The sequence below is a fragment of the Meleagris gallopavo genome, chromosome 2 (assembly GCF_905368555.1).
Source record: "Meleagris gallopavo chromosome 2, MGAL_WU_HG_1.1, whole genome shotgun sequence".
Lineage (NCBI taxonomy): Eukaryota > Metazoa > Chordata > Aves > Galliformes > Phasianidae > Meleagris > Meleagris gallopavo.
The window spans coordinates 32,937,151-32,962,415 of NC_139405.1; the positions used below are offsets into that span (position 1 = coordinate 32,937,151).

Consider the following 25,265-nt stretch of genomic DNA (forward strand, 5'->3'; position numbering starts at 1 on the left):
GTATCCTTTTAAAAGCAATGTGCTATCTATAAAGCCTGAACTAAGTGCAGGAGTGAGAAGACGACATCAAAAAGCCAGGAACCTCTATCAGAAGAAGATTCTCACCATTCTGACAACCCTGCACTTGTACATTTCTTACTGGAATTGTTCAATACATTTAGTGTAGCACTATGGCAGCACAAATCTACCTGCAAAGACATCAGTTAACAGAAGAAGCCAGAACAGCAGTATCCAAAAGCTACATACAGGATTATGGTTTCCTGTGGGGAAAAGATGATGAGAACATCTGAAAAACAAAATAAAACAATATAATAATAATTGATTAATTAAGTTAGTAGAAGATGAAGTCAGTATTTGCCTGTTTTGAACTTCCATCATTAGAAAGTTCTATACTGGACATAGAAATTTAGAAAAGGAAATAAATAAGCTGTGAAGCTACAAGCACACCAGACATGGCTTGTTTTAGTATTTTACCATTTTCCTAAACGAAAGATTTCTGAATCTAAGCAGAATATTTACAAACATATTTTAAAGTTTCAATAGAAACTTGTATTTACAACAATGCAAGTTTGTCAAAAGTTACCATTACACAGCAGCCTGAAAATGAAAGTTGATCTGTCTTTGGCACTTAAGATAGAACAAAAAAAAAAGTTTCCCATCATTTTACTGTTCATGAGAAATGTTTCTTCTGCGTATGAAAATTCTGAAGTAGAACACAAAGTTCTATGGGTCAGATGTGTTTCTTTTCAAATAAATCTAACTGCACATTCATGACTACATCAAAGCTACTTGATATATTTATAATCATATTCTCCTCGACTTCAGCCCCCAGCGGTAAGAGTACAAATAGCCATCTTCCATAACTGGAATACACTGAGCAGTGTAAGTTACCAAAACAGAGAACAGCACAGCTATATACAGAAAACTGAGACAAGAGTTTGTGTTCTTAGATACTTAATGCTTCGAAAAATTCACGAGGCATGTGCAATGCACACTGCTACTCTGGTTCCTCAAGAATGTGAAGGTTAACCTAAACAGGCCTCAATACGAAACATGGGACCAGAGGGTTGTTGTAAATGGAGAAAGCCTAGTTTTTTGGGTTTTTTGGGTTTGTTTGTTTTTTTTTTTTAAACCTATTACAGGGAGTTGAAACAGCATTTTAATTATGCAGTTTAAAGCAATTGTCCTTGAGTGTGCCATTTTCTTAAGTTCAGTTGGTACAAAGAAACGACACAGAGGTTGCTGTAGTAAGATTCAGCGGTTCTCAACACAAAGAGGGATGATTTTCTTTCCTCTCTAACTGCATGTGAGGCCCAGAAAGAGTTTCCTTCAGGAGGCACACAGCTATCGTTTTTAGAAGAGGAGGGCATCTTAAACATCCTGGCAACTTAAATGACCTGTCATTCATTTGAAAACTGCTGATGGAAAATGTACATCAGCCCAGTAGCCATGTGCCTATGGATCTAAAGCCCCCAAAACTGTCAGTAAAGACATGATACAAGATGGGTCCTCACTGCTTCTAAGCCAAAGCAGAACAAGCAGGTAGGAGACAGTCTGTACCAGTTTGAGTCTGGTAAAATGCCAGGGAAAATACAAGTGACAAGACCAGGACTGGCAGTGCGGTACAGGTAATCAGTTTAGAATTCAGAGCCCAGCTTTATGTTGAAGTTCATTTCCCTGGATGGTTTCTCCTTCCCTGTCGGATGGCTGCACCAGGGAACAAAAATCACCAGAAGGGATTTTAAGTAATCTTAAAACTAAAGAAATCAGCCAAGGACTTTCCCTTGAATAAGGTTAGTCACATTTCTGTCAAGTAAAAAAATGAATCCACCATTCCTGGGAAGCTGTCACTGCCTTATCACAGTCCCCCTCAAGGTGTATTAAGTTATTAACAAGGGGAAAGGGAACAAACTGAAGAGTCAGAGCTCAACAGGTTTTTAGTTTGGGTTTACACTAGTTATGTGTGCTGTAACTCTTTTTATAAGTTCACCACAAGAAAAGTAACGACACACGATCCTCATTCTTCAGCACTTGCTGCATTTAGCTACAAGTGAAGTGATCCTAAGCATACACAGCAAGAACTGGCTAAGGGAATAACAATGCAGACTGTTCTCTAGGCAGAAATGATGGCAAGAGTATCAGTCCTCTTCCTCCTCTCGCTGGAGTAGCAATCCTATCGCCAGGAATGAAGACAAAAGAAATTAGCAATTCAGAGTCACATTCCATATAATTGATTGTGAGCACCTAGCAACAAATAAATAAAATACAACTAGAAAAGATAAGGTGCAGTAGAAATGCTTTTGGTAGAAATATTACAAGGACCAATCTACATCGGTAGTAGGCCCAGCAAGAACTACAGTTCAACGCGTAGATGGGTGCCACTTCAGAGTATATCCCATAAACCACGTCTATTTCTCTAAGTGAAAGATAACTACAACATTCTGCACACAAATTACCATTTTTTTCCTTGTCATTCATGGATGACACTGATTTTATTTTCCTCTTATAAAAGGAAACATTTTACTCTGTTGATTTAACAAATATTCTGAATTATATTCATTACAATAAAGCAGCTAAAAAGCTGTTCTAGTCTCTAAAAGAACTTTTATCATCTGCACATGTAATATATATATATATAAACAATCACTCAAAAAAATAATTTTGTTTAAGTGATTATATTGCACTCAATTCTGGAATTCCATTCTCCCTTCGCATTTTAAATCAAAGATCAGCTTCATTTTTTATTTATTTTTTTAATAAAATGAAGCTTTAACTTTCTATTAAAAACAAGTAGGCATGCAATCAATATAATACAATATATTTCAAATGTCACCAAAAAGGAAAAGTTGCTTATGAAACTGGAGTAAGGAACAATTCTGCAATAGGCCACGTGAGAGTAGTAAATGTAAACATTCTGCTGGCACTACGCTGTTGCAGGTGGTGCAGAGTGCAGCCCAGTTCAGCACCCAGGAGGTACAGGAAATCTGTTGAAGCATTCTGTACTTCTGTGAGTCTCCATGCAGCAATGGGACATCCAATGGACTATGCATAAACACAGAGCAATGAGAGGATGGTGGTTACAGAGCTAACGCCGACCTCGGAGCGCCGTGATTTTGAAATGATGTTTTCCTGATGGTTACATATTCAAAGACAGCAGTGAAACTATTATTGTTGCTGCAAATAAAGTACAGAGTTAGATCCCCCGTGTGTAACTTACATTACTGTATGCCAGTGGCAGTCTGGACACTACCTTCAGCCTACAAAATCCCAGCAAGGGGCCTCTGTGCAGAATGTCACCTTGCTTTGTTCACAGGAGTGGCACCCTTCTCCACGTGTCAGAGGCAGCAGAGAAAAAACACATATGAAAAAAAGAAAAAATCCTCAGCCAACATTGAGGCCACAGATCTTGAAAATTCAAATGAAAGCAGCTGCTTCTCAACTCAGCTCTACAGGAGAACAAGATCTTTCTCTCTATCGAACTCATTAGCTTCAGATAACAAACATTATTACACTTAGAGTCCCTGAGATACTACAGCTCTCTACCTGGGACAAATGGAGAGACTTCGGATACACAATAATGAGGTGCAAGCCAAGACACAGCACCCTGAGTTGCAAGTGAAACGATAGGAATGGGCAACCCATTCCTGAACAGCCAAGAGATGCAGAAGAAAATGCAAAGGAGGTACTGGCTGGGGAATTAAAAGATGCGTATTGCAAGGGAGGACAGAAAAAAAAAAATCTGAAGTACTTCTACAAAGCCTTTCCCTGTTACCATCAGAGCAGGGCAGAAAAAACAAGCAGAAGGAAAATCCTTCTGAGAAAGGCCGTGAAGAAATAGGGCCTTCTGTATGCACAGTAGAACAATAATGCAAAAGCAGAGACAGTTAGGCAGTCTTGTTCCCAGTGTGCCCCGAATGTTAAGCACTCCAGCACTGACTGTAAGAACTGACAGTATTCTGGACAGAAACCTAGGCAGAGAAGTAGATAATCCTTTTCTCCTGAAACAACAGGAAAAATACAAAGAGGCAAAATACAAAGTCACAATCAAATCAGAGAATACTTTCCGTAGTGGAAAATGAAATACTGGCTTCAGAAACAAAACAGATATCTGTTCTGTATCTTAAACAGGGTTAACTGTAAAAAAGAGGTGCTTGTAAAATCTTAAGTTTGAAATCCTTTATTTCCCAGTATATTGCTTACTCTGAAATGAAATCAAAAAGAAATATCAGAGATGGATGTGGAAAACTTACAGCTAGAAAACGGTTGCTGAGCCATCTGAATTTCTATAAAGGCATCAACAAAAGTGTTAAAAACTGTCTCAAAATTAATTCGAATCTGAAATGCCAGATTGTCCTTACAATGGCCACAATATGAGAACTGATGGACTTCTGCAACCCTGGAAAAACTACTTGTGACTTTGCCAAAACGTGGCTTAATATAGCAATCAAAACATCCTCAAAAACAGAGTCTTGCACATCTGCGGTTTCCTTTTCTCTCAACCATTCAGCACTCAGTAAGCTGTTCTCATTAGTTAAAAACGTTACTTAGTCACAAATTTACTTTCCTATGCAGTTGTGCTGTAATCTTGATACATTCTTGGGGAAAAAAAGGAGAGTGAGTAGAAAGCTGAATAAAAGTAGACGCTATAAAAACTACCTGTAAAGTATCATAAGTCCGGAAAACATTTGTGGCATTACACAGGCTACTGTTAACATAAAGGAAAAAAGCAATTTAACCATTTCACAAATATGAACAATGCACTTGTTCCCAGCCATTTAGAATGCTTTGACATTCCAAATGTTCATAAAAATTGGGTAATAAAATAATTAAGTCAATACCCTTAAGTACAATAAATAATGCTGTTTATTATGGTCGGGATTGACCACGAGTGTTTGTTCCATATCTGCTTGGGACATTTGTAAACCCAGTTCTGAATCCTTGAGTTGCTCCCACTCCCGGTATTCCAAATCCTTGATTGAGTACACCGCTGTAAGGTGTGGATCCATGATTAAGGCCTAATCCATAGGGCCTTGTTTGAGCATTTAAGAGGATAACTGGATTCACGTTTTTGCCTGGTGTATTGAAAGAAAATTCTGGTGGCGGGCTGCTGGGCTTTGCTGGAGTAGACGTAGTAGGGTTCAAGTTGTCAGCAGCTTTCAAAGATGGCATTGTAATAACATGATGATCCGAAAGGTTCAGCATATTGTTTGCAATAGGCACGGATGATAAGGTAGGTCTGATCCAGTCATCTTTGAAAATCTGAACAGTCAAGGTTGAGACCAATGTGTATAATCTGTTAGCGACATGGGCAAGTACCATTTGCTCATTCGCATCTCTTCGAATTCGGACGTGTACTGATCCAGCCTAAAAAAATGATAAGAATAAGTGGGCTGATAACTGTCACCTTGATAAGATTCTCCACATGCATTCAAGAAGAAGCAAAGTCATCCCGCAGAGAATCACACAAAGACCTTTTTCAACGGAGATTACTGACTAAGCTGGGAAGCATATCCATGAATTCCATTACTAGAACAGATTTTGATCTTTGCTAATGTGTTGACCTCATGAACAACATCAAGATCATTATTCAGGAAAAGTTGAGTCTTCAAACTGAACTATAAAATACAACATGTGATGACATGAAAACAAAAGGCAACAACAAAAAAGGCCCAAGCAAAGAAGCAAGCACAGATAAATTTCAGTTTCACACTCAAGAAAATGTATCATCGCTAGGCTGCTGGAGCAGACAGAAGACAAAGTCAACAAAGTGCATGGCAGATGCTAAAAATGAAACCACTAGCAAGAATAAAAGAAAGGCACTGCCCCTCAGGAAACTCAGACTGATTTTCTCCTTAAAGCATATGTGCCTGTGAGCTATCCCTGCCTCTCAGTAATGCTGCATTGCTCACCTTGAACTACTGATGAAAAAGTACACAAAATGAACCCCTCACATCCTTTTTCACTTCATGCTTAATAAAAGATGGTTCACAGCCGCTGCTAATTTAGGGTATTTTTTATGTCAGATGGAGCAGTTGAGAGCGTACCCAGGTCTCTGGAAGTTTCTACTGCAATATGGAAGGTGCCAGTAGAAAATGTACAAGCAAAGGTCTGACCAAGCCCTTTTTCTCCCTCCAAAAAGTAGCTTAATGGAAGAATTAGGAAGTAGAAATAATAAAAATAAATCTAACAGTCCTAATTTTCTGACTTTCACAACATACCTGCATCCATTCAAGAATAACTGAGTTGTCTGTGATCATTCTAGATCACTAAAAAGGCCTTCTTTCTTTCAGTAAAATATCAGTGTACATCTGTAGTTGCATTGCACTTTTTTTCCTGTTACATATAAACACTGAAAATATTACCCTATTGCAGATCTTTTGTGCATGGAGATCTACAGGTTTTTTCTCCTCAGAGAGGTTTTACACTAACATGTTTTGAAAAATGTCTTTACTATTGTGTGGAGTGCCAAAATGCAGGATAAGGTCTGAAATGCTCTAATTCAGAGCTGCTACATACATGAATAGTCCCAATAACAACGCTTTAAAAAACATTAGGTGGGAGAAAAATAAGTTGTTTTTATTTTTTAAGTCACAGAAAAAGACTGAGCATTGACTCAATGAATTTGTTTTCTTTTTTCTTTAAAAGAAGTATCTTACTACTTTTATTTAAATAAATACACATTTTTTTTAAAGACAATAAAGACATTACTTACCAAAGTGCCAAAACCTAATGTCCAGAAATGCTCATTTCGAACTTCCAAGACACCATCCAAAGTTGAAACCTAATTTTCCACAAATACCCAGAAGCGTGAGAAGTTATAAATATTCTAAGAAGATCTGAACATTTCTAATACTTATTCACACAGCTGAACACCAACATTTTCATTAATGAAACAACAGCTTCAAGACCACAAAACCAAATAGATCTGTTAATTGTAGCATAAACATTTATCTTCTGCTTTCTCTAAACATCCAAATCCATCAGAAAAGTGAATGTAAGTAGCTCAGGTTAAAGTAGCTCTCATTGTGAAACTGAAACATCATCTGAACTTGATATGCTGTCTGCAAACAGCATTCTTTACTCTTCTTTCCCTCAACTTACATTGGTAATCTCCTTCCGCAATAGGTTAAAACTTAGAAGAATCAACTGACCAACAACACACACGTGCCAGGTACCTCTGTGACACTACTTGTCTTAGATAATAAACTCCACATTTTCTACATTCAAAAAAAAAAAATTAAGAAATCCCTGAGGGATCATCTTGGATTAGTCATAAAAACTCTTCATGCTCCTGAATGCATACTTAACACTGGCTCTACATGACATGTCATGTATTATACACTGACTTACCTCTCTAAGAAGTTTATCCAACTGGCCAAACACATGTGGTGGGGTTGTCTTGAAAAGAAAAAAAAGTTACACTAAAGATTAACTGGCTCTGATTAAATAACAGAGCCTTTAAAACCAGTTTACCTACACAAGACCAATGATATGACACAATACGTTCTTATTACTTCATGCTGAACACTTTTACTGTCTTTACAATTCCTCTGGCCTTTCATCAAACATTCCTCTCAGAACATTTCCATTTACAACCTTAAAACAGATAAGGACATTTAACAAAACTGAAATCCTCCCAAAACTGTTTTGCAATATTGCCTTACCTGGAGCAGTACTTTCCCACTGTAGACACTCATGGGGTACATTGTACCAAATGTCATCAAAGCTATTGCTATAGCTGACGCTGTGTCTACTGCATAGTAATTGCTGAAGGAAAAAAATAAGGGAAGAAAAGGGAGTGCTATTATTGAAAGGCATGAGGACTTTAAAAGAATGAAAAAAATCAGAAGAAACTACACACAAATTGAGAAGATCTTAACTATGTATCTTTGAGAAATGGCAAATACATTAATGCAACTGCAAATTCATTCATACATAATGCAGCTTTTGATGAGAACACTCTTTTCACATAAGAAGAAGCAACTTCCCACAGAATGGATATAAAATGAATTTCATTAAACAACAACTACACATACTTGATTTCAATGAGCATATATGTAATGCAAAGAGCTAGAGCTCCAGCAATATCAATCAAGACAAAAGGGTTCATCCGTGGTAGGAAGATGCTACTCAGTCCCGGGATGATTCCACAAATACTGAAACAAAACCAAACAAGCAGTTGTTAGCTAATTGTTCATTACTACTTCCATACCACAATAACCGTAAGAGTTTACCCCACTACTTCAGAATATGACACCCTGCAAATGATACCTCCAAGAACCCTAAAAGCCCTTCTAACTCAGCTCATACTTAACGTTTTACAATTCATATTTTCATATCAACAGCATAAGTACTCAAAGAGGTAGGTATAACTAAAAGTAAACACTTCTGATATCTGACAAAAATATTTGAAAATGATTTTGTCTTGCCTTCAGATAACAGTACAGATAGCAGGAGAGTTAAAAGCTAAGATGAATAAGAAACTTTGGATCAATGCCTGGAAGACACAGGCTCTCCAGTTTTCTGCTGGATAAGTGAGGAGATTCCATAGCCAGTTTCACATATTTCACTTAAACTGCAATCATCCCAGCTGCTTGCTTATTATACAGAGTAATTAAAAAAAAAAAATCCCTTTAAGATGTATTGACCAGATAGGTAACAGTTGTTGAGAAACACAGTCAGGTCTGTACCAAACAAAGCTAGTTTACCTCACCCTTTCCAAGGAGAATTACATACAATGTACTGAATGCATTCAAAAGGAAGGTTATACAGAAAGATGTATTCCTATGAGATTGACACGTCTTGGAAATATGAGAGATAATGCTTTGGCCGGAGTCCACACGTTGGATCAGTAGATAACGCTGCTTTAAAAACCTCTAAAATGCAAGAGCTCTTGTCTCAACATCTTTCAAGATTGCTATTATCCACAAAAAACAACACTGCCTCCCAGAAGTTAACTGCTAAAAAAACAGAGCTTTACCTTCTACTGAGATCTGCAACGTGCTCCTGAAGCCAACTTGTGCTTGCAGCTTCAAAAGAAAGTTAATGAAATGACTACAAGTAAAGCAATCCATTTTAGAAAATACTTCAAGTTTTATTTTAAGGGAAGAACCTATTACACTGTGAATAAATAAATGCATCTCAGCAGAATTGCTGTCATATTAACAATACAAAGCCTGGCCTTTCTAGGCAGTAAGTAAAATGCTTGTTTCATATAACAACCTGAACTGACTAAATACAAATATAATTTCAGGTTATGTTCAACATAGTTATCTCCACATCACATAAAGTATAATGCATAGATAGTAATTATAACTACATAATTTAACAAAATTACATTCACTGAAATGAAGCATTGTATATGGCAAAATATACAGAAAAGCACGGAAAAAACAACCACTTGACTAGTATTCAAAATACTCAGTGTCTCAGCAGCCAGTGAGAGTGTTTGCAAGATTATTTTGTAGTGGAAAAATGGGAGGTAAAAGTACTGTTAAGGAGAAATTACTACATTTTTCAATCCATGAATAAACCAACAAAATGTTTTTAAAGTAAAATTTGAAATATGACCTTGAATTTAGAAGATAAAAAAATAAAGGGTACTTCAGCATTATGGCGATACTCAGTTTTCAGCAACGGCTACATAGAAATTCTGAGAGCCACGTAAGCAAATCGGTGATGAAATCTGGAATGCAATCCTAAACTGCATTAAGCTCAGAAGTAACAGTAACATTAACCAGCTAGTTAAGGAAGTTAACCAGACCATCATTAAAAAAGAATATTAAAGCCTTTTCTTAATTCTTAGTACATTTTAATCACATACCTTCAGAGACATAAGCAAAAGGCTTATTCCTCACAGAAAGCATTGTAAATAAGTTGAAAAAAAGAGCCACAAAAGTACCAACTAGTAGTCGCCCCCTAGGGAGAGCAAAAAAAAAAAGACAGCTATTTCATATTATCAACCATATGCATGAAACCAAGCTGTAATTACTGCTAACAATGTCATACCCACTTCTCTAAGCAGCTTTCACTGAAATCAAAAGTGAAAGTAAGATAAATTACCATACTGTCTAATAACTGACAGCATATTAGCATTCTAGGGGGAAAAAATGAAATCTCCAAATATCATGCATTAACATTATCACATTACACTGAACACAATGTTCATAATGTTGAGTAACTAACTGCACATGTGTGTATGTACACATGCACATAAACACACACATACATACGCATACCTGCAGTTCTATATTTATACACACTGTCCTTTGAAGTTTAAGAAATCTACTGTTCCTTTAGCAGAAATAAAATTGTTTTTCCTACAGAAATGGCACAGGGCCTCTACTCTTTACTAGAACTACTATTTCACCATATCTTCCGTCCCTTCTTTCCCCTTTCCCATGTTCTTTGTAGTCATCATCGTCTTTGTAATAAACCAATTCCCTAATGATTACAGCATCTTCCCTCCAACATACCAGGCCTCCTAATGCACGATTTAGCAAGAGGCAGAAGATACTACAACACTTAGCAAACTACGAATGCACTGAGAGGCCAGTCAGCAGGCCTGTATGCTCACAGAGAGTCTTTCCTACAGCGTGAGCACTAACCTGGCTTTCTCTTCTGCACCCGGCCTCCAAATGTCAAAAAAAAGAAAAAGCCACATTAACTGCCTATCTCTAAAATGTTGTAAAATTACAGAGAGACAAAGAACAATTGATAGCAAATGCCTAATGTCTTCCCTTAAATGAGATCTGGGGAGGGAAGAAGCCAGCATGCACCCCTTCCAGTCACACAGATGCACTGCATGCACCTGAGCACCCCCTGGTTGGCTCCCAGGTGCTCAAGCACTGGTTCAGGCCATGACTCGACATTTGCACTACAGCATGCTAGACTAAGAATTAGGAATACAAAGTGAAAAACCTCTCATTTCATATATCAAAATAATTTCTTACGTGTGTATCTCAGGCTGTTCCAGAAATCGCTCCGCACTACAAAAACGATGGAAAATTTGAGTTAGATTATACAATAAAGACTTGACAACTGAAGCATACTTATGTTCTGAAAAAATAGCTACCGTCCATACACAAAACTAACAGATACAGTATTGGGAAATATGAATTACTTAAGCAAGCACATCAGTTTTTGAAATTATGAAAATATGTATCACTGAGATGAAGCAGGATAGATTTTCCAATTATTTCCACACTATGCCATGTACACAACAGCTATCATAGGTATTGTCTACACACTAAAAAGATGCTTGTAAATGAACATGTCAGAAAATACTGCTACTCTCTCCACTGTTCCTGAAGGTAATCAGAACAAAGAGAGTTTAAAATCCCTGACTTAAAGCTTCTCACTAAGTTTCACTAAGGTCAAATAAAGCAGAGGTTGGATTCTGTGGTGGGAATACAAAGTTGTTGTGTTTTTACCCACCAGTGAGATAAGAAACAACCTTCAGCTGTAAACAAAGAAAAACCTAGGATAAGTTTAGGGAATTTCCTAAAGCCAGTGCCAGAAAAGTTGGAGGCTTTCACGGTGTCTCATTATTAAAATCCATTCCAGTGCATTTTGGGACCAAAGATCAACTGACATTGTAACATTTCTATGTTGTTAATACACGCCTTGATAGAGGAAATAAAACCTTCCAAAAGGAAAAAGGAAGATAAGTTGCCTCCATTCTAGGTATTAAAAGCCTTTTCAATTTTTAAGAATTAAATAATTTTTGAGGCTAAACACCTGAAACGCCACCTACACCTGGAACCTCTTGTACATCAAATTAAAGCTAAAGCAAGTTTTGTGGGACTGATGAAATTGCTAACTTAAACATCCAGATCCTTCACACATTAAGAAGTTGCTTCACTTCACGGTGCAACTTACAGAAAAAAAAGTTTTCTTTACTAATTACCTTAATAAGTCAAGATGCATAGGCAGACATATTACATCAAATTCCTAACAATGCTTGTAAAATATCATTCCTAAAAACACCGTCTTCTCCTTGACAGTTGTTAAATTCCAATTACAATTCCTATCATTTCATTTCAAGTTCCCATGCAGAGTAATCGATATAAATTAGAGGTTAGGTTTATCAATATTTTTTCTACAATTTATCACTACAGATAACATTTGTAGAATGCATGTGCTTTTGCTCAACGTGGACTATCTTCTTATACGAGAAAAATCAAAGAAAAGCGTGCAGATCCCTACCTTTCTTTCAGTATAAAAAGAGCTCCAAGCTGCGCCAGAACCGTAGAAGCAAATACAGCCAGAACTTCAAACCTCTCAAACCTGAAATTTACATATTAAGTTACAGAACTTTCAACAATTCTCTGAATGCATTGCAGTCTGTAGAGAAGCAAGTGGAATAGACCTACTACCTCTAATTCTTTCAAGTGGAGATAGAGGAGAAGAAACCAGAAATTCACAACACAATTTTTAATTAAGCCAGAATTCCAATTACCACAAACAAACCTTTGTTCTGACAGAAGAAAGACCACAATTTCCAGCTTAAAATTACAATTTTTTAGTTCTTTTTCCTGTTTGTTCCCTTTTCTCCTCCTGTATACTGCGCCTGTTCTTTAGAGAACCAGTCTTTACACATATCAGTTCTCTGTGGTGGCTGTTACAGAACAGAAGCAAGGATATCCAACAATGAATCAAATGCTGTATTATCAAACACTGAATCTTGTTAACAGTACTCACCCAAATGAATAGACTGGACTGGGTTTCTTCACCATTACCCAGTAGCTTATTAGACATGTTATCAAACTGAAGAAAAAAAAGGAGGAGAATTAGACTGTTAATAAACAAGTATGGCCTCCAAAATATACACACGTACATTTCAGGTATTTTGAGAAAACCTTTATATTGTCTGATATCACACTTACAAACTAAGAGTACAAAGCAAAAGTCTATGAAATTAACACAGGAATCTGATAGTTATCAACACAGCCTTAGTGTTTCTCATCTATTTATTGTGATGTACAATTTTACATTCATTTAAACTATATTTAAACCAGCTGGTGTTCCATCACTGGTGATTCACTGATATGTGTTTGTAAATACATTTTCTATGTACATAAATAAACAGAACCAGACACAAATAAACTGTAAGATTAAACGGCAAAAACTCACCTGAAAAGATCAAAGATTGTCAAATACGTGTAAGCAGTTAAAGCTGTAAAAAAGCAAATATTTAAAACTTATAATTTTTCAGTCACTTGTGTTCTTCTGCTAAATCCCTCTACTGCATCTCTATGCCATTTTCTATCTAAACAAATGATCTCTGCTGATACTGCAGAGTACTCTCTTTTTGTGCATGTAATATGAATGTTTTGAAAACACCAGCATCTCTCACTTCGTGAATAGGTTGATTTTGACAATCCAAATTCTACTAAATGCCCAACTACATAAAGTATTCAGCTACCAGGAATAAATAGTTGCAAATAAGGTCTTAAACACAGAGAAGTCAGGAGACTTTCTTGTAACACATTTCACCAAAGCAAGAGATCTCTTACATACATTACTGCAGGAAAAAGTAGGTTCACTAGTTCTGCTTCTCTAACTCATCTAAAATAGCAAGAAAACTTATGTTACAAATTGAAAATATGGGGCATTCTACTTTCAGTACTGCTGATAGGGAGCATCTTGGTGCCCCCGTACAAAAACAGGAAAAATACAAAACATTAAAAAGAGGCACTCCTGAAATTAGAGAATGTTTTTGCCACACTACAGCTGCCTTCAACCAACTGCAAATGAGGATCTCTCTGTGTTGCTACTATTACTTCTATAAGGAACAGCTTTAAGGACTAATTTAGAATTTTGTTTTTTGCAGACTTATAGGCAGAGGATGCTACATGGAAAAAAAAACAAGAAGCCTGGAAATCCTTGCACACCCCTCTGCAAGAAATGCTTCCACAACGACCATGGCAAATGAAAAGGAGGCACCTTCCAAATCAGGCTTCTCAGTCACCCAACTCCATTATGTGCAGAGCTTTGATTTGTAGTACTCTGGAACTTCATGAGTGCAGAAACACAGCGTAGCTGTTAGAAGCTTCATTGCAAGAGAGCCACATACCTATGCTGTTTGTAGAGCTGCACCACATTAGCAGGAAACCAATACATATTAAATTTATAGCACCAAACAGCAAGATCTTCCAGGACTGTTGAGGAGAATGAACATGTAAATTTTGGAAGATGTAAAATACAAGACAAAAATATACCTATCTTGTTTTAAAAAAAAATAAAAACAAAAACACAATATTGTAGCACTTGATCATGCAAGCAGAACTCTCTATGTTGCTCCCAGAAACATACAACTCACTTTAGGGCAACAATCTCATATTCTAGGTTAATTTTACAGATCGTCCCCAAACTTATTTTCAAACAGCATTACATACTACATTTTTTTAATCTGAAAAAACACCCCTCCATAGTATTTGCATCTAATTGCAGCACATTCTACCTGATTTTTTAAGACAGAATTACAACAGCTTTCTGTTTCCTGCCCTCAGTTCTGACAGGGAAGTACAGCCAAAAGACCTAAGCAGGTTCCATTCTTTATGCTACAACTTTGATCCCATGAACACCTGTGCAACTTCAGCTTACAGTTCTACCTAATGCATTAAACATAAGCACAGTTCTGGGGAAAATTAATTATCAGGGACAGGCCATAGGACTCCAACTTCACAGAAAGTTCAACTCAATTTAAAAATAGAAAAGCATCCTTACTATTCATAGCACTAATAATAATGCAGTATCTGTACACTATGGCATACAAAGGTATTTATAGCAGACAGCATTACTGTGATAATCTTAATATCTGATGCATAAGCTCAATGTGAAACTAACCTTAAAAAATAATCAATTCTTTTTATAAGTACAGCTATATTTTTAATATATTTCCCAAAATTTGTTTAAATTAATAGTGTATCTCAACTTATCACAGCTAATATCTTTATTATTTATTCTCAAAAGAAATACTCACCCTCCTATCTGCCGCAACCAGCCTAAATTCATGTGTTAACTTTCCAACCAATGACCTCTGTGATTTGCGGAACAGGTGTATTGTCCCCTTAAGAAAGTTAAAGTTTAATTAAATATTTTGCCCAAACCCCAGTATAAATTAAAAACAAAAAAAAAAAAAACAAAACAAAAAAAAACAAAACAAAAAAAAACTTAACATATGAACTACTTCCATAACAAAAGCTCACTCCAATTCGTTGATATAATTAACATTAAATTCAACAGTGCCTCTCAATAACAAATTTATAACAATACACATTCTGTTACTACAAAATGACGACTGATTTCACGTTGACACAGACCAGAATTCACGACAGAGGTGCTTCCAAGCTGTTACCTAACCAGACTCAATCAGCTTACAGACACACCTGTCAACACAGCTGTATTTCACGCTGCTCTCAGTATCTGCAGGCACACCCACGTTTTGTTCGGTACCACGAGTACGAAGCAGTATCACAGACTGCAAACGTACGTTCCTCGGGGCAAAAACCCAGCACTTACTGTGCTTTTTCCACGCAAATCATTACCGAGCCCTCCCCAGGACGCCAAGGATCACCCCCACCTGCTGCCACAGGGACCCCGGAGAAGCCACCTGCGGCGGGGACTCCCCGGCCCGCGCCCACGGAGATCCGACCCGACGCAGCGGGGCGGACCCGGGCGGCCACGTCACCGCGGGCCCGGCGGGGCCGCCCCGGGAGCGGGGCGGGAGAGAGGCACCGCAAGAGGGGCTGAGAGACGACGCGCTCCGGGCTCGGAGCCGGAACCCCCCCGGCCCGCCCGGGAGCGGCGGCCCAGCCCCTTCAGCACCCCGCTCCCATCCACGGAGCCCGTCCCGTCTCTCCCTGGCGCGTCCAGCTCACCATAGTACTCCCCGCACCGGAAGAGACGGCGCCATGCGAGGCCGGAAGAGGCGGAGGGGGCTTCCGTCGCTGTGGCAACGAGCGGACACTTACAGGCGCGCGCGGAGCCGGATGTGACGTATAGTGGAAGCGCCGCCTGGGCGCGGCACGAGCTCCTCACGTGCCCGAGCCGGGGAACCACGCTCCGCAGCGACTTCAAAGCGGGCGGGGAGCTTAGTCTCTCCGCCCCCTCGTTCAATTAATCCTCCGAACAAAAATACACCTAATATACCCGGCGATATTGACGAGTCATGGAGTTAAAACCGCAAATTCGCGGCCCCAAAAACGATATGGTTACACTGTGGACATACGGTATGCAGCACAAAAAGTTGTTTGGTAACTTCGGTACTGAAGCATTACCAGTTTTTTTTTTTTCCATTATTTTTCTTATTCTTCCCCAAGCTCACACCTACAGGCACAGCTGACACCAGCATTTTTACACCCAACAGAACTAACAGCCTGCCACGACACTGCACAACCAAGGCAAGTTGGATGCCTTTTAGGAATCACTGAGATCTGACACTGATAATGTTACATTAGAAGAACATACTGTGCCTACAGCATACATTCGCAAAACTAAACCTTAAAAATATATAGGTGAAACAACACACTTGGCTTGCGAGAGCAGTCCCAGCCTTCTTAAACTCCCACTGCCTTTTTCTCTTGCTACACCACAGCACCTGCAATAAATCACTTACATGAGCTGTGGTGAATTTTTGTTAAATTCCATCTTTCTGCCTTCACCACCAAGTAATATTTTCTCCGTTACCATTACACAATGAAAAATGACTTACAGAAGGTTGCATAACTCTTGCCTGTTCCCAAGCCACATGTGCTCTTGCAGGAAAGATGCTGGATTTCACAGTTGATAAATTATTTGGAAACTTACTGAAATAGCATCAGTGAAAAAAATATGTATTTTTTTCCCCTTACATTTTCTGGCAACCTTAAGGCATTAAGATACAGAAATAAACAGATTTCCATCTGCAACGTCTGCATCTGATAATAGGCATGGAGTCTTGTCTCACACTATCTTGGCTAGAATGAGAGAAGATTCATCTTTTAATGAGTCTGGCTCACTTAGATCAGGATATACTGCCAAGGCCTGAATCTCTATAGATCCCAATATAGCAAGTACTAGGATACTGTTTTCAGCTTCTTGCTCTTCACTAAATTTAATTGTGCACCTTTTCTCAAAGAATCAGTGCCTGTTTGGGTATTTGTAGCCTCTATGCATTTTGAAGCAAAGTAAATTGGTGCAAATTGCTGTTTTCAGGACTGTTCACCATGATGACTACAATTAGCATAACAGCTCCTATTTTCCACTGTGATTTAACAAGACTAGGATGAACATATTTTCAGTAAATTAATGTAGGAAGCAGCGCTTGCTTATATTTGTATTAAGAACTTAAGTCCTTTAGAAACTAAATGAGGTATTTACATATTTATTGTTCCATCACCCAGTAGGTATACACCTGATCTTACTTATTTATTAAAGCAGTAATAATTTAATCAGATTTAGGTTTAATGAGAAGGCTCATAGCTTTGGACATTTTACCTGATAAACAGACAAGAACAGTAAGAAAAGGATAAATGCAACATTTTATTGTAAAGCTAATGCTATGTGACTGCTCATCATGCTGTCTTACAATGCTTATTAATAAAGTGGTGGTCAACATTTCAGAAAACATTCTTTAGGGAACACTGAAGCATAAGTCACTCAACACAACAAAAGACAAGAATAAACCCCATCCCAAACTGGAGTTATTCACTGTATTTGACATGGTAGGCATAGCGATTCACCTCCACCTTTTGCTTTTGTCACCTAAATCCAGATTTCTGAAACCACTGACTAGCCCTTCACATGAATAAAAATTTGAATTGTGACAAAAACAGTTTCTATATTCTCAGCCCCTTTGATAGTTTAGCATTAGATCAAGTACTTCTCACTTCAGATGGTAAAAACAAAACAACCCTGCAGAACCGAGACTAGGCTTCAGCATCCTGAAAGAATAAACCTGTATTAACCAACTATGAAGAAAGTTAATATTCTTCAAAGCCAGTCTCTGAAACAGAACTTTTAGAAATGTTTTCTTACGAAGACAAAGTCTTATAATTAATTACCAGTTTCCAGACATCATGTCAAGAACTTACAAATCAAAAAGATGAAACTGAAGAGCATTGACAGAACCCGCAGCATTTAACCAATACATTTAATTCACTGGAGGAATGTCTACCTTGTCAATTATTGCTGAACTCAGGAGGTAGTTATTGACAAAGTAAACAGTTTACACCAAGACAGTTCACAATTTACAAGAGGAGCAGGAAGAATATAATACAAATTTCCCTGTACTTTAGATGATTCTGTCTTTGCAGGAAACTAGTTCACTTTTGTATTCTGCTGAATTATAGTTACAGTATTTAAAAGAAAATATTTTAAAATATTTTATCTATTGGTCACCTGGTCATCTCTTAGGATGACCATGGAGACTCAAGTAGGTGAGTAAAACAATATCCTTCAACACTAACCAGCAGCTCAAGAGAGCCTAACAGTGAAATCGGTAACTGCCTCTAACAAGCACAACGACTAAGGAAACTGTTCTCTACTGCCTGCTTGTTACCTTTCTATTTCTGACAACTGGTAGAAGTCCCCAGAACTAAAAATATAGGAACTTAAGACTATCACAGAGCGAATGAAGATCTGTAACTTACAATAGTGCTTGCCATCTCCCACAGCTGCCACATGCAGAAACATCACTAAAGCATTAGAATGGCTAAACTTTTCTTAGACACAACTATGCAATTATCCATGTCTTGTAGGAAAGCAGCAGAAGACTCTATCACTCATGAAATTTCAACACACATGGTTAAGGAACTCCTAAGCAGAATGCTGCTTTCCGTATCAGTTGCAAAACAGACACTTCAGTTAAATTTGCCAACATATCTGGCTTCCCCATACTTAAATTTCACAAATGTACTTGACAGCTGTGCCAGCTAAAACTTGTTTAGAACAGCACAAAAAAACCCTACCAATTTATTTTATACTGGAAGGTAAATTCAATTGTAACAGGAAGTTGTACATGTAAAAACCTGTCATTTTAATCACATTCAAAAGAATCCAACAGGGAAATCAGTATCTGCTTCTAATTAGTGCAGTGAGGACTTTCTTTCCATTTCAGATTCCATTCCAGTTATCAAGTGTAACTATCATGTTTGGTATCTAAATAATGCAAGTTGCAAGGCCATATTCAACAAAACTATTACTGACCAACTTTCTTTAGTACAGCTGATAAGAAGCTTTGGGGAGGACTGCCTGTTCCTAATGCATTAAACTCTAAAATTCTGACAAAGTAAGAGAACAGGTAAGAATTGCAAGTGCATAAATGTATTACTTCAAGCAACCCGCTGCCTTAGAAGACATCGATCCTCCAATAGGTTGAAAGACAGAACAGGTATTTCCTGCTTAATAAAACAGGCAAAGATGCACAAAAAAGATAGTTTTAAAAAGCAGCAGTCTCATAACACTTTTTTTTTTTTCCTTCCCTCCAGTGTTTAACTTTAAGCCAGTAAAAAACATGTGCAGCAAGCTAGACAAGCTGCTTCCTAATCATCTCTAAGAAGTGGGTCAAGTCATTCATTAGCAGTGGACAGATTCATCCAGGAAAGGAAAAAAAGTTTAGAGAGTTAATGCTAACGTAACCTTTACAAAGGTTAAAAGCATCCAAGCTGTTGTTCTGCTTATCCTACTTCAAGATACTGTATTAGAACATAATCTGATTATATGACATATATAGTTGCAAAGTTCTGTACAAAATATGAAAGCTCTGGGTTCCCTTCTCCTTGCTTTGTTTTTAGATTTGCTTTTAAACATAGTTAATCTAGCACACAGATGAAAATCACTGAGCTGGAAATTACTCAGTGTATGTAACATCAGAAAACAGAACAGGCGATTAAATATCCTGAGGGGAACAGAATTATTATTAAAAGACACTCTTCAAGAAATACTGTAGATGTGTAAACGAAATTTGAAGGCAATTTATGAACCAAATGGCACTAGGTTATGGACTAAAAAAAAATACAGCAGCTGTTGGGGCAAACAGATGAAAAAAATCAAGCTCTTTTTACTGTGTTCCAGAAGTCATTTACAGAGCTTTGATTCAGCCATTACATAGAAAACAATTAAGGCAGACACCAAAAACCATTATTGTGTCACACACTCTCCAATCCTGAACCAGTTCTTTTCCTTTCTGAGGTAGCAGCTCAGGCTTCTGACCCTTTGTGCTGCTTGCTTGTGGTGTTTCAGCAGATGCAGTGTTTTACCTTTACATTTCAGGTACTTATCACCTCCCAATACACATTTGAAATTAATACCACTATATTCCTCAAAATTTAATGGAGGAAAATTGAGTTTGATAACAAATACTTAGGAACCCTTACAACCACAGAAGCGTTATCTCAGAGTTCCCATTTGCAAAGGAACTCAAGGAAAAAATTGCAAGCTTGATCAATAGGAAGACCAGAGGCATTTGTTATCTATTTAGCTATTTGGCACATGGTAATAAAACAGTAATACCTGTGTGACAAGTACGTATTACACTAGCCAGAAATCTCAAACAAGGATACTCAAGGGAAGGCAGAACTGAGGCAGAGCAAGCAAGACGTGAGATCTGACAAACTAAAATCTTCCAGCATTTCCTCCCTGGGAAGGTTGTTCAGGGTAAAAGAAATCACATTTCATTTATATCAGACACACATTTGATAGAGTCATACCCTTAGAAGGCTCGAAGTGGTTTGGTTAGAAGGTTAGAAGTGGTTTCAAAAGGCATACTAGTATAACACAATCTTATATTAAAATTAAAAACAATTTAAAAAGTTAAAAGCATCCCTGGTTAAAAAAACAAACATAACAAATCCCAAGCATACTGCATGTACACATCTCAAAAGCTTTACACAGCTTCAGCTGTCTAGTACTAAATATCATGCAGCGAACACCATGCCCTCTCTTGGTATTACTGTATTTGCACTGCATCAGTTATGTTTTTTCACATATATAAAAATACAGTCAATTTTCAAATGAGTAGTCCCAGAAATATTTAAGACTTATTCCTTGAAATAAATTAAGTTAGGACAAGTGTGCCACTCAGACCAAAAGGAAATGAAACAGATAAATGAATTTAGTTAAAACAACTGTAAACAATAAACAACTTGGCAATATCACTAAGTTGGGAGAGTTGTCTTTTTTAATTTCAAAACTGTTCTAACAAGGAACTAGCATTCTGCCTTAGAAACATCTCAGTGTTTAATTGATGCAGAATTTGTAAACAAGATGTCAGGCCTTTAGAAGTAAAGGCAGAGATGTTTTATTACAGTATTTAAAGGCTCACATTTTTTAATAGCTTGTCATTTATATAATAAAAATCCAAGTATTTGTACAAAGATGCAGTTTCTTTCAAAAAAAAGCAGATCAGTTGAGTGTTTCATACTTTAATATATAAACCAAAACATACGAAAGCTATAAAAACATTAATGTTCGCAATGTATTAAACATGTAGCCTTATGTTTAAAGGTTAAATGTGTAGATTAAAAAAATTACACAATGGAAATTTCACTTTCAATGACTTTAGCCAGACCAAAATACAAAGTAGAAACACATTTCTGAAACTTGACAATTAGCATCACTTACTCTCTCAAACAGCTGGTCTTCAAGTTGCACACCATAAGCATAAGCTAACATTCTACCAATGGAAGTATTAACAATTGCATTAAGAGAAAATACTGCCAGTAAATGAATGTCTATGTCTTAGTCTACTTTTTATTTAGTCATTTTCTTAAAAAAAAAAAAAAAAAAAAAAAAAAGAAGTTTGAACTGATTTTGTAGTTTTTCTTTTTTTGCTGTTCTGCTATCAAAGGTCTTTTTTAGAACTTTTCTGTGAACAAAGCACTCACATTCAACTAAACAAAAAGACAAATAATAACAGACCAGCTGCATTTTACATTTTAATAATTGTAATCCCCCAATGCTGTTCTTCATCTTTGCACAGGGAATTTGTTTTATTTGGCACATTAAAGGTAAAATAAAAAGGGACAAAAGCAGAACCAAAGGTTACAAAAAAATCCAACTATTAGTAGTTATCAGGAAGCCAGACATTAATGCCATGGCAGAATTAAAAACAAAAATAACACACAACATAGGGAAAAGGTCTTCCAATGATCAATATCATCAGAGCCTTCCAACTGAAACAAAATATGCATATTGTTCAAACTATGATCAGATTGGTAGGAATCTTATCCAAAGTCCTATTGTGCTCTTACTTACAGTGTGTAAATCCTCACTAAACGGCAAGGAGGTTTTGATGAACTTATTTCACATTGTATAATTTTTTCATATTCTCAAGTTTTAATGCAGATACTTAAAGATCTGCCAAGTCCTGTAAACTTTGGCTGCTTTCCAGTAGTCTGTACTCCTGCTCCTTAGGCAGCACTTTGTTCCACTTAAAGTACTGTTTCACACCGTGGTATCTCCAAAGTCCTTGTTCCAACGAATGTATGCTTCCAGTGTCTGAGGGCTCAAACTACGCTTTATCTTCTTCAAAGACTCAGTGAAATCTGATAATTTAATATTTCTCATCTAAAAGAAAAGCAAAAGACATTAGGGTAACAAGCAGTTAAAATGCTTCAGTTTATTCAAAAAGTACTTCAGTGTTTACTTCTAACATGCTTCATATAATGATGCAATAGTCTCGTCTCATTTAAGATTATCAGTATTTATTATAGTATGTTTGATAATTATGTTAGCTTTGTTACTTGATAGCCCATGAGTGTGTGTTACTGCTTCCTACTCCACTAGGTGGTGCAAGCCAGTGCACATTAGGACACTAGACTGATTAAAGTGTACAATGAGAGATTTTTAAAACATTCAAAGCATACCTTTGTGCCCCAAGAGAATAAGGCACTAAAGGTCCTCACGCCCAAAAAAAGATAAACAACAACAAATGTATTCAAGATCACAATAGGCTGTCAGCCAAGGAAATCTTATCATCTCACTTCACTGATTCAACACATGCCTTTCAGTTTGCTGGGAACATGATTATAAGTAGGCCTTTCCTTATGTAGGAGATATGTCCAGACACAGTGGTAGGTAGGCAAAGAGTGTGTAAGAGCAGTCGCATCATCAAATAAGTATTAACATTACAAATGGTGCTGATTCTCCAGGTTTCACTGGGACTAGAGTTTATAGGTTACTGAAAGTAAACTTGCACTTACAGTAAAGTCACAATGATGTTCTCTAGTTTGTAGAAAAAATATTTTCAACTGACTGTAGTTCTGATCTAAGGCCAATATAGCAAACAACGGGTGTTTCATAGCTTTCCCTACATAACACTGATTTCCAAGTACTTTTGAGTAGAAGACTTTTTTAAGAGCCAATTTCTTCCTTTCCATCTAGGTTTAGAGATTTAAAATTGCTCAGAGGTTCTTCTTACAATTACTTGTTTTATGTAAAGACAAAAAAAAACCCAGCATTTTATACAATACTTCTGGGAAGTTTTGGGGAGAGCAACACTGAAAAAAAAAAACAAAACAAAAAAAAAACACAAAAGCCAGGTCTCTGAGAGATATCATGAAGTTCCAGCTCAGTATAAGGGAAAAGACAGGCTAGTTAGCTGAAACTAACAATATTGGAGATCAACTATGAAAAAAAGAGGCACTCAAACTTGACAACCAAACCACACAAAGAACCTCTGATATCTCAGGGTAGATGTTTCTTCCCAATCACAGTTTTAAAGAGCCTTCTTAAGAAAGGAAGTAATCACAAAGATGTAACAGCCATGAAAAAACAAACTTGTGTTTTGTATGATACTAGGCGTAAGCAAAGAGACATTAAAAGTTTCTGCTGAGCACGTGTTCCATTCAAAAGGGAAAATAATTGCTGGAAGAGCATACCTCACTGGCAGACATGTTCTTCACTTGCTCTGGTTTTAATTCTGTGAAAATAAAGAAAGATCACTGAGTTCTGTAGGAAAGCCTACTTCTTCTGACAATTAAAACACGCTAAACTGTACTTTTAATTGGAACACCACCACAAACAAGATACGTGTCTATCTGCTGCAACATAATCTTCCTTAAGGAAAAGTACACGGTGGTGTTTTCCTCTTCCTTCCCTTTCTTCCCATTAAACACCCTCCCATCCATGCTGCTCACAAAGTGACTCATTACAGATACAGTACAAGATGTTAGCAGAACTACATCCTTCCTCACAAAGGGAAGCATCCAAGTATAACAGCTGTCCTCCACAATTTTATTCTTAGGACCTATAACCTTCTCTATCAAGCAGAACATGCACAGTTCTTAGCAAACAAAAGTACTGTTAGCCAAGAATACAGAAATAAATCAGGTAGATGCATAAGACTGCATCTCATTGCATACAGTTCTAGTGGGAACTCCTCAATTCAGTAGCCCTTCTCATTTTACAGTTTTCTTCAAGTACTACTATGGTGTCAACGTAGTACAGCAAACTTTTTTCTCTGAGGGTACAAAGAATGTAGGTGAGATCAGCAAGGCTGACATTATTTTTTTTTTTAATATATATTTTATTTGGAAGCCAGGATCAGGTGGAAGAAATAATTTCTGTGATCTCTTCTCAACATGGACTCACATGTGAAGTGATCTGCCAAAGTAAAATTTGTATATCTAAATGCATACACTAATTTAACTACTCTAGATAAACATCTTCAATGTCTTCAAGGGTAGTGCAGTTTTTTGGAAGCCTAAACATAAAAACTGTGCAAGCTTACCTCGGATAGGACCTAGTGCTGCATCCTTTGCTAATGCAGTTAAATCACTTCCAGAGTATCCATCTGTCATTCTTTAAAAGGGGGGAGAGGAGAGGAAGGAAGAGGGGAAAAAGTGCTTCAAAACATCGTTTTTAATTACACATGGTTAAGACATTATTTGATCAAAAGAAATACTATGTTGTTTTCCAAATTTAATAATCTAGTAGTGCGTTCAGTGTAACTGATTACATGCAAGTCTTTTCCAGATAAACTTTAGGCACAGATATTCAAATCCTGTCTAATATGCAAGGAGAAGCAAGACGACAGCAACCACTTAAGACTTGTTGATGAAAACAGAAGTCAAACTTCTGTTACAAGAACATCTTACTGCTAGTTTGTCATCATTTAATTCAACTGTCTCATAACCCAATATAATGAGATTCCAATACCACATAAAATCTGTGATTTGATAACCAATCTTCTGAGTAAAACAGTATGCATTTTTAGTTGATATTGGTGCTAAAGGGCAAAAGCAGATACTTCTAAAAATCTAATAGTATTATTTGGTTTT

The 25,265-nt window shown here is 37.1% G+C and overlaps 2 protein-coding genes across 6 annotated transcripts in view; both read right to left on the bottom strand.

Moving 5' to 3' along the window:
* Positions 1 to 2,733: 2,733 nt before the first annotated feature.
* Positions 2,734 to 18,678, bottom strand: SLC30A6 (solute carrier family 30 member 6). The gene is made up of 15 exons (XM_019612769.3): positions 18,636 to 18,678; positions 15,587 to 15,879; positions 14,987 to 15,073; positions 14,078 to 14,162; positions 13,135 to 13,177; positions 12,703 to 12,768; positions 12,208 to 12,288; positions 10,953 to 10,988; positions 9,824 to 9,918; positions 8,981 to 9,029; positions 8,037 to 8,156; positions 7,665 to 7,767; positions 7,351 to 7,398; positions 6,713 to 6,781; positions 2,734 to 5,364 (listed from the first exon to the last, which is right to left on the bottom strand). The coding sequence occupies exons 1-15, from the start codon at positions 18,676 to 18,678 to the stop codon at positions 4,867 to 4,869; spliced, it is 1,716 nt and encodes a 571-aa protein (XP_019468314.2). The 3' UTR covers positions 2,734 to 4,866.
* A 2,581-nt stretch (positions 18,679 to 21,259) lies between these two features.
* Positions 21,260 to 25,265, bottom strand: part of SPAST (spastin) — a 32,245-nt gene continuing 28,239 nt past the window's right edge. For all 5 annotated transcript variants that reach the window (XM_085219573.1, XM_085219572.1, XM_085219570.1 and 2 more), the window contains 3 exons: positions 24,716 to 24,786; positions 23,865 to 23,905; positions 21,260 to 22,551 (listed from right to left, as the gene is read on the bottom strand). In XM_085219573.1, the coding sequence (XP_085075699.1) occupies positions 22,429 to 22,551; positions 23,865 to 23,905; positions 24,716 to 24,786 (235 nt within the window). In that variant the 3' untranslated portion in view covers positions 21,260 to 22,428. The remainder of the gene's footprint in view (positions 22,552 to 23,864; positions 23,906 to 24,715; positions 24,787 to 25,265) is intronic.

What these genes read in the sequence shown, in the direction of transcription:
- SLC30A6 (XM_019612769.3), bottom strand. Translation starts at nt 18,678, where the DNA reads ATGTTTCTGCATGTGGCAGCTGTGGGAGATGGCAAGCACTATT. An exon ending in GTTGCAGATCTCAGTAGAAG is followed by an intron (nt 8,157 to 8,980) that starts GTAAAGCTCTGT and finishes GTTTTGTTTCAG; the next exon opens with TATTTGTGGAATCATCCCGG. An exon ending in TATATGCTCATTGAAATCAA is followed by an intron (nt 7,768 to 8,036) that starts GTATGTGTAGTT and finishes TTTTTCCTTCAG; the next exon opens with CAATTACTATGCAGTAGACA.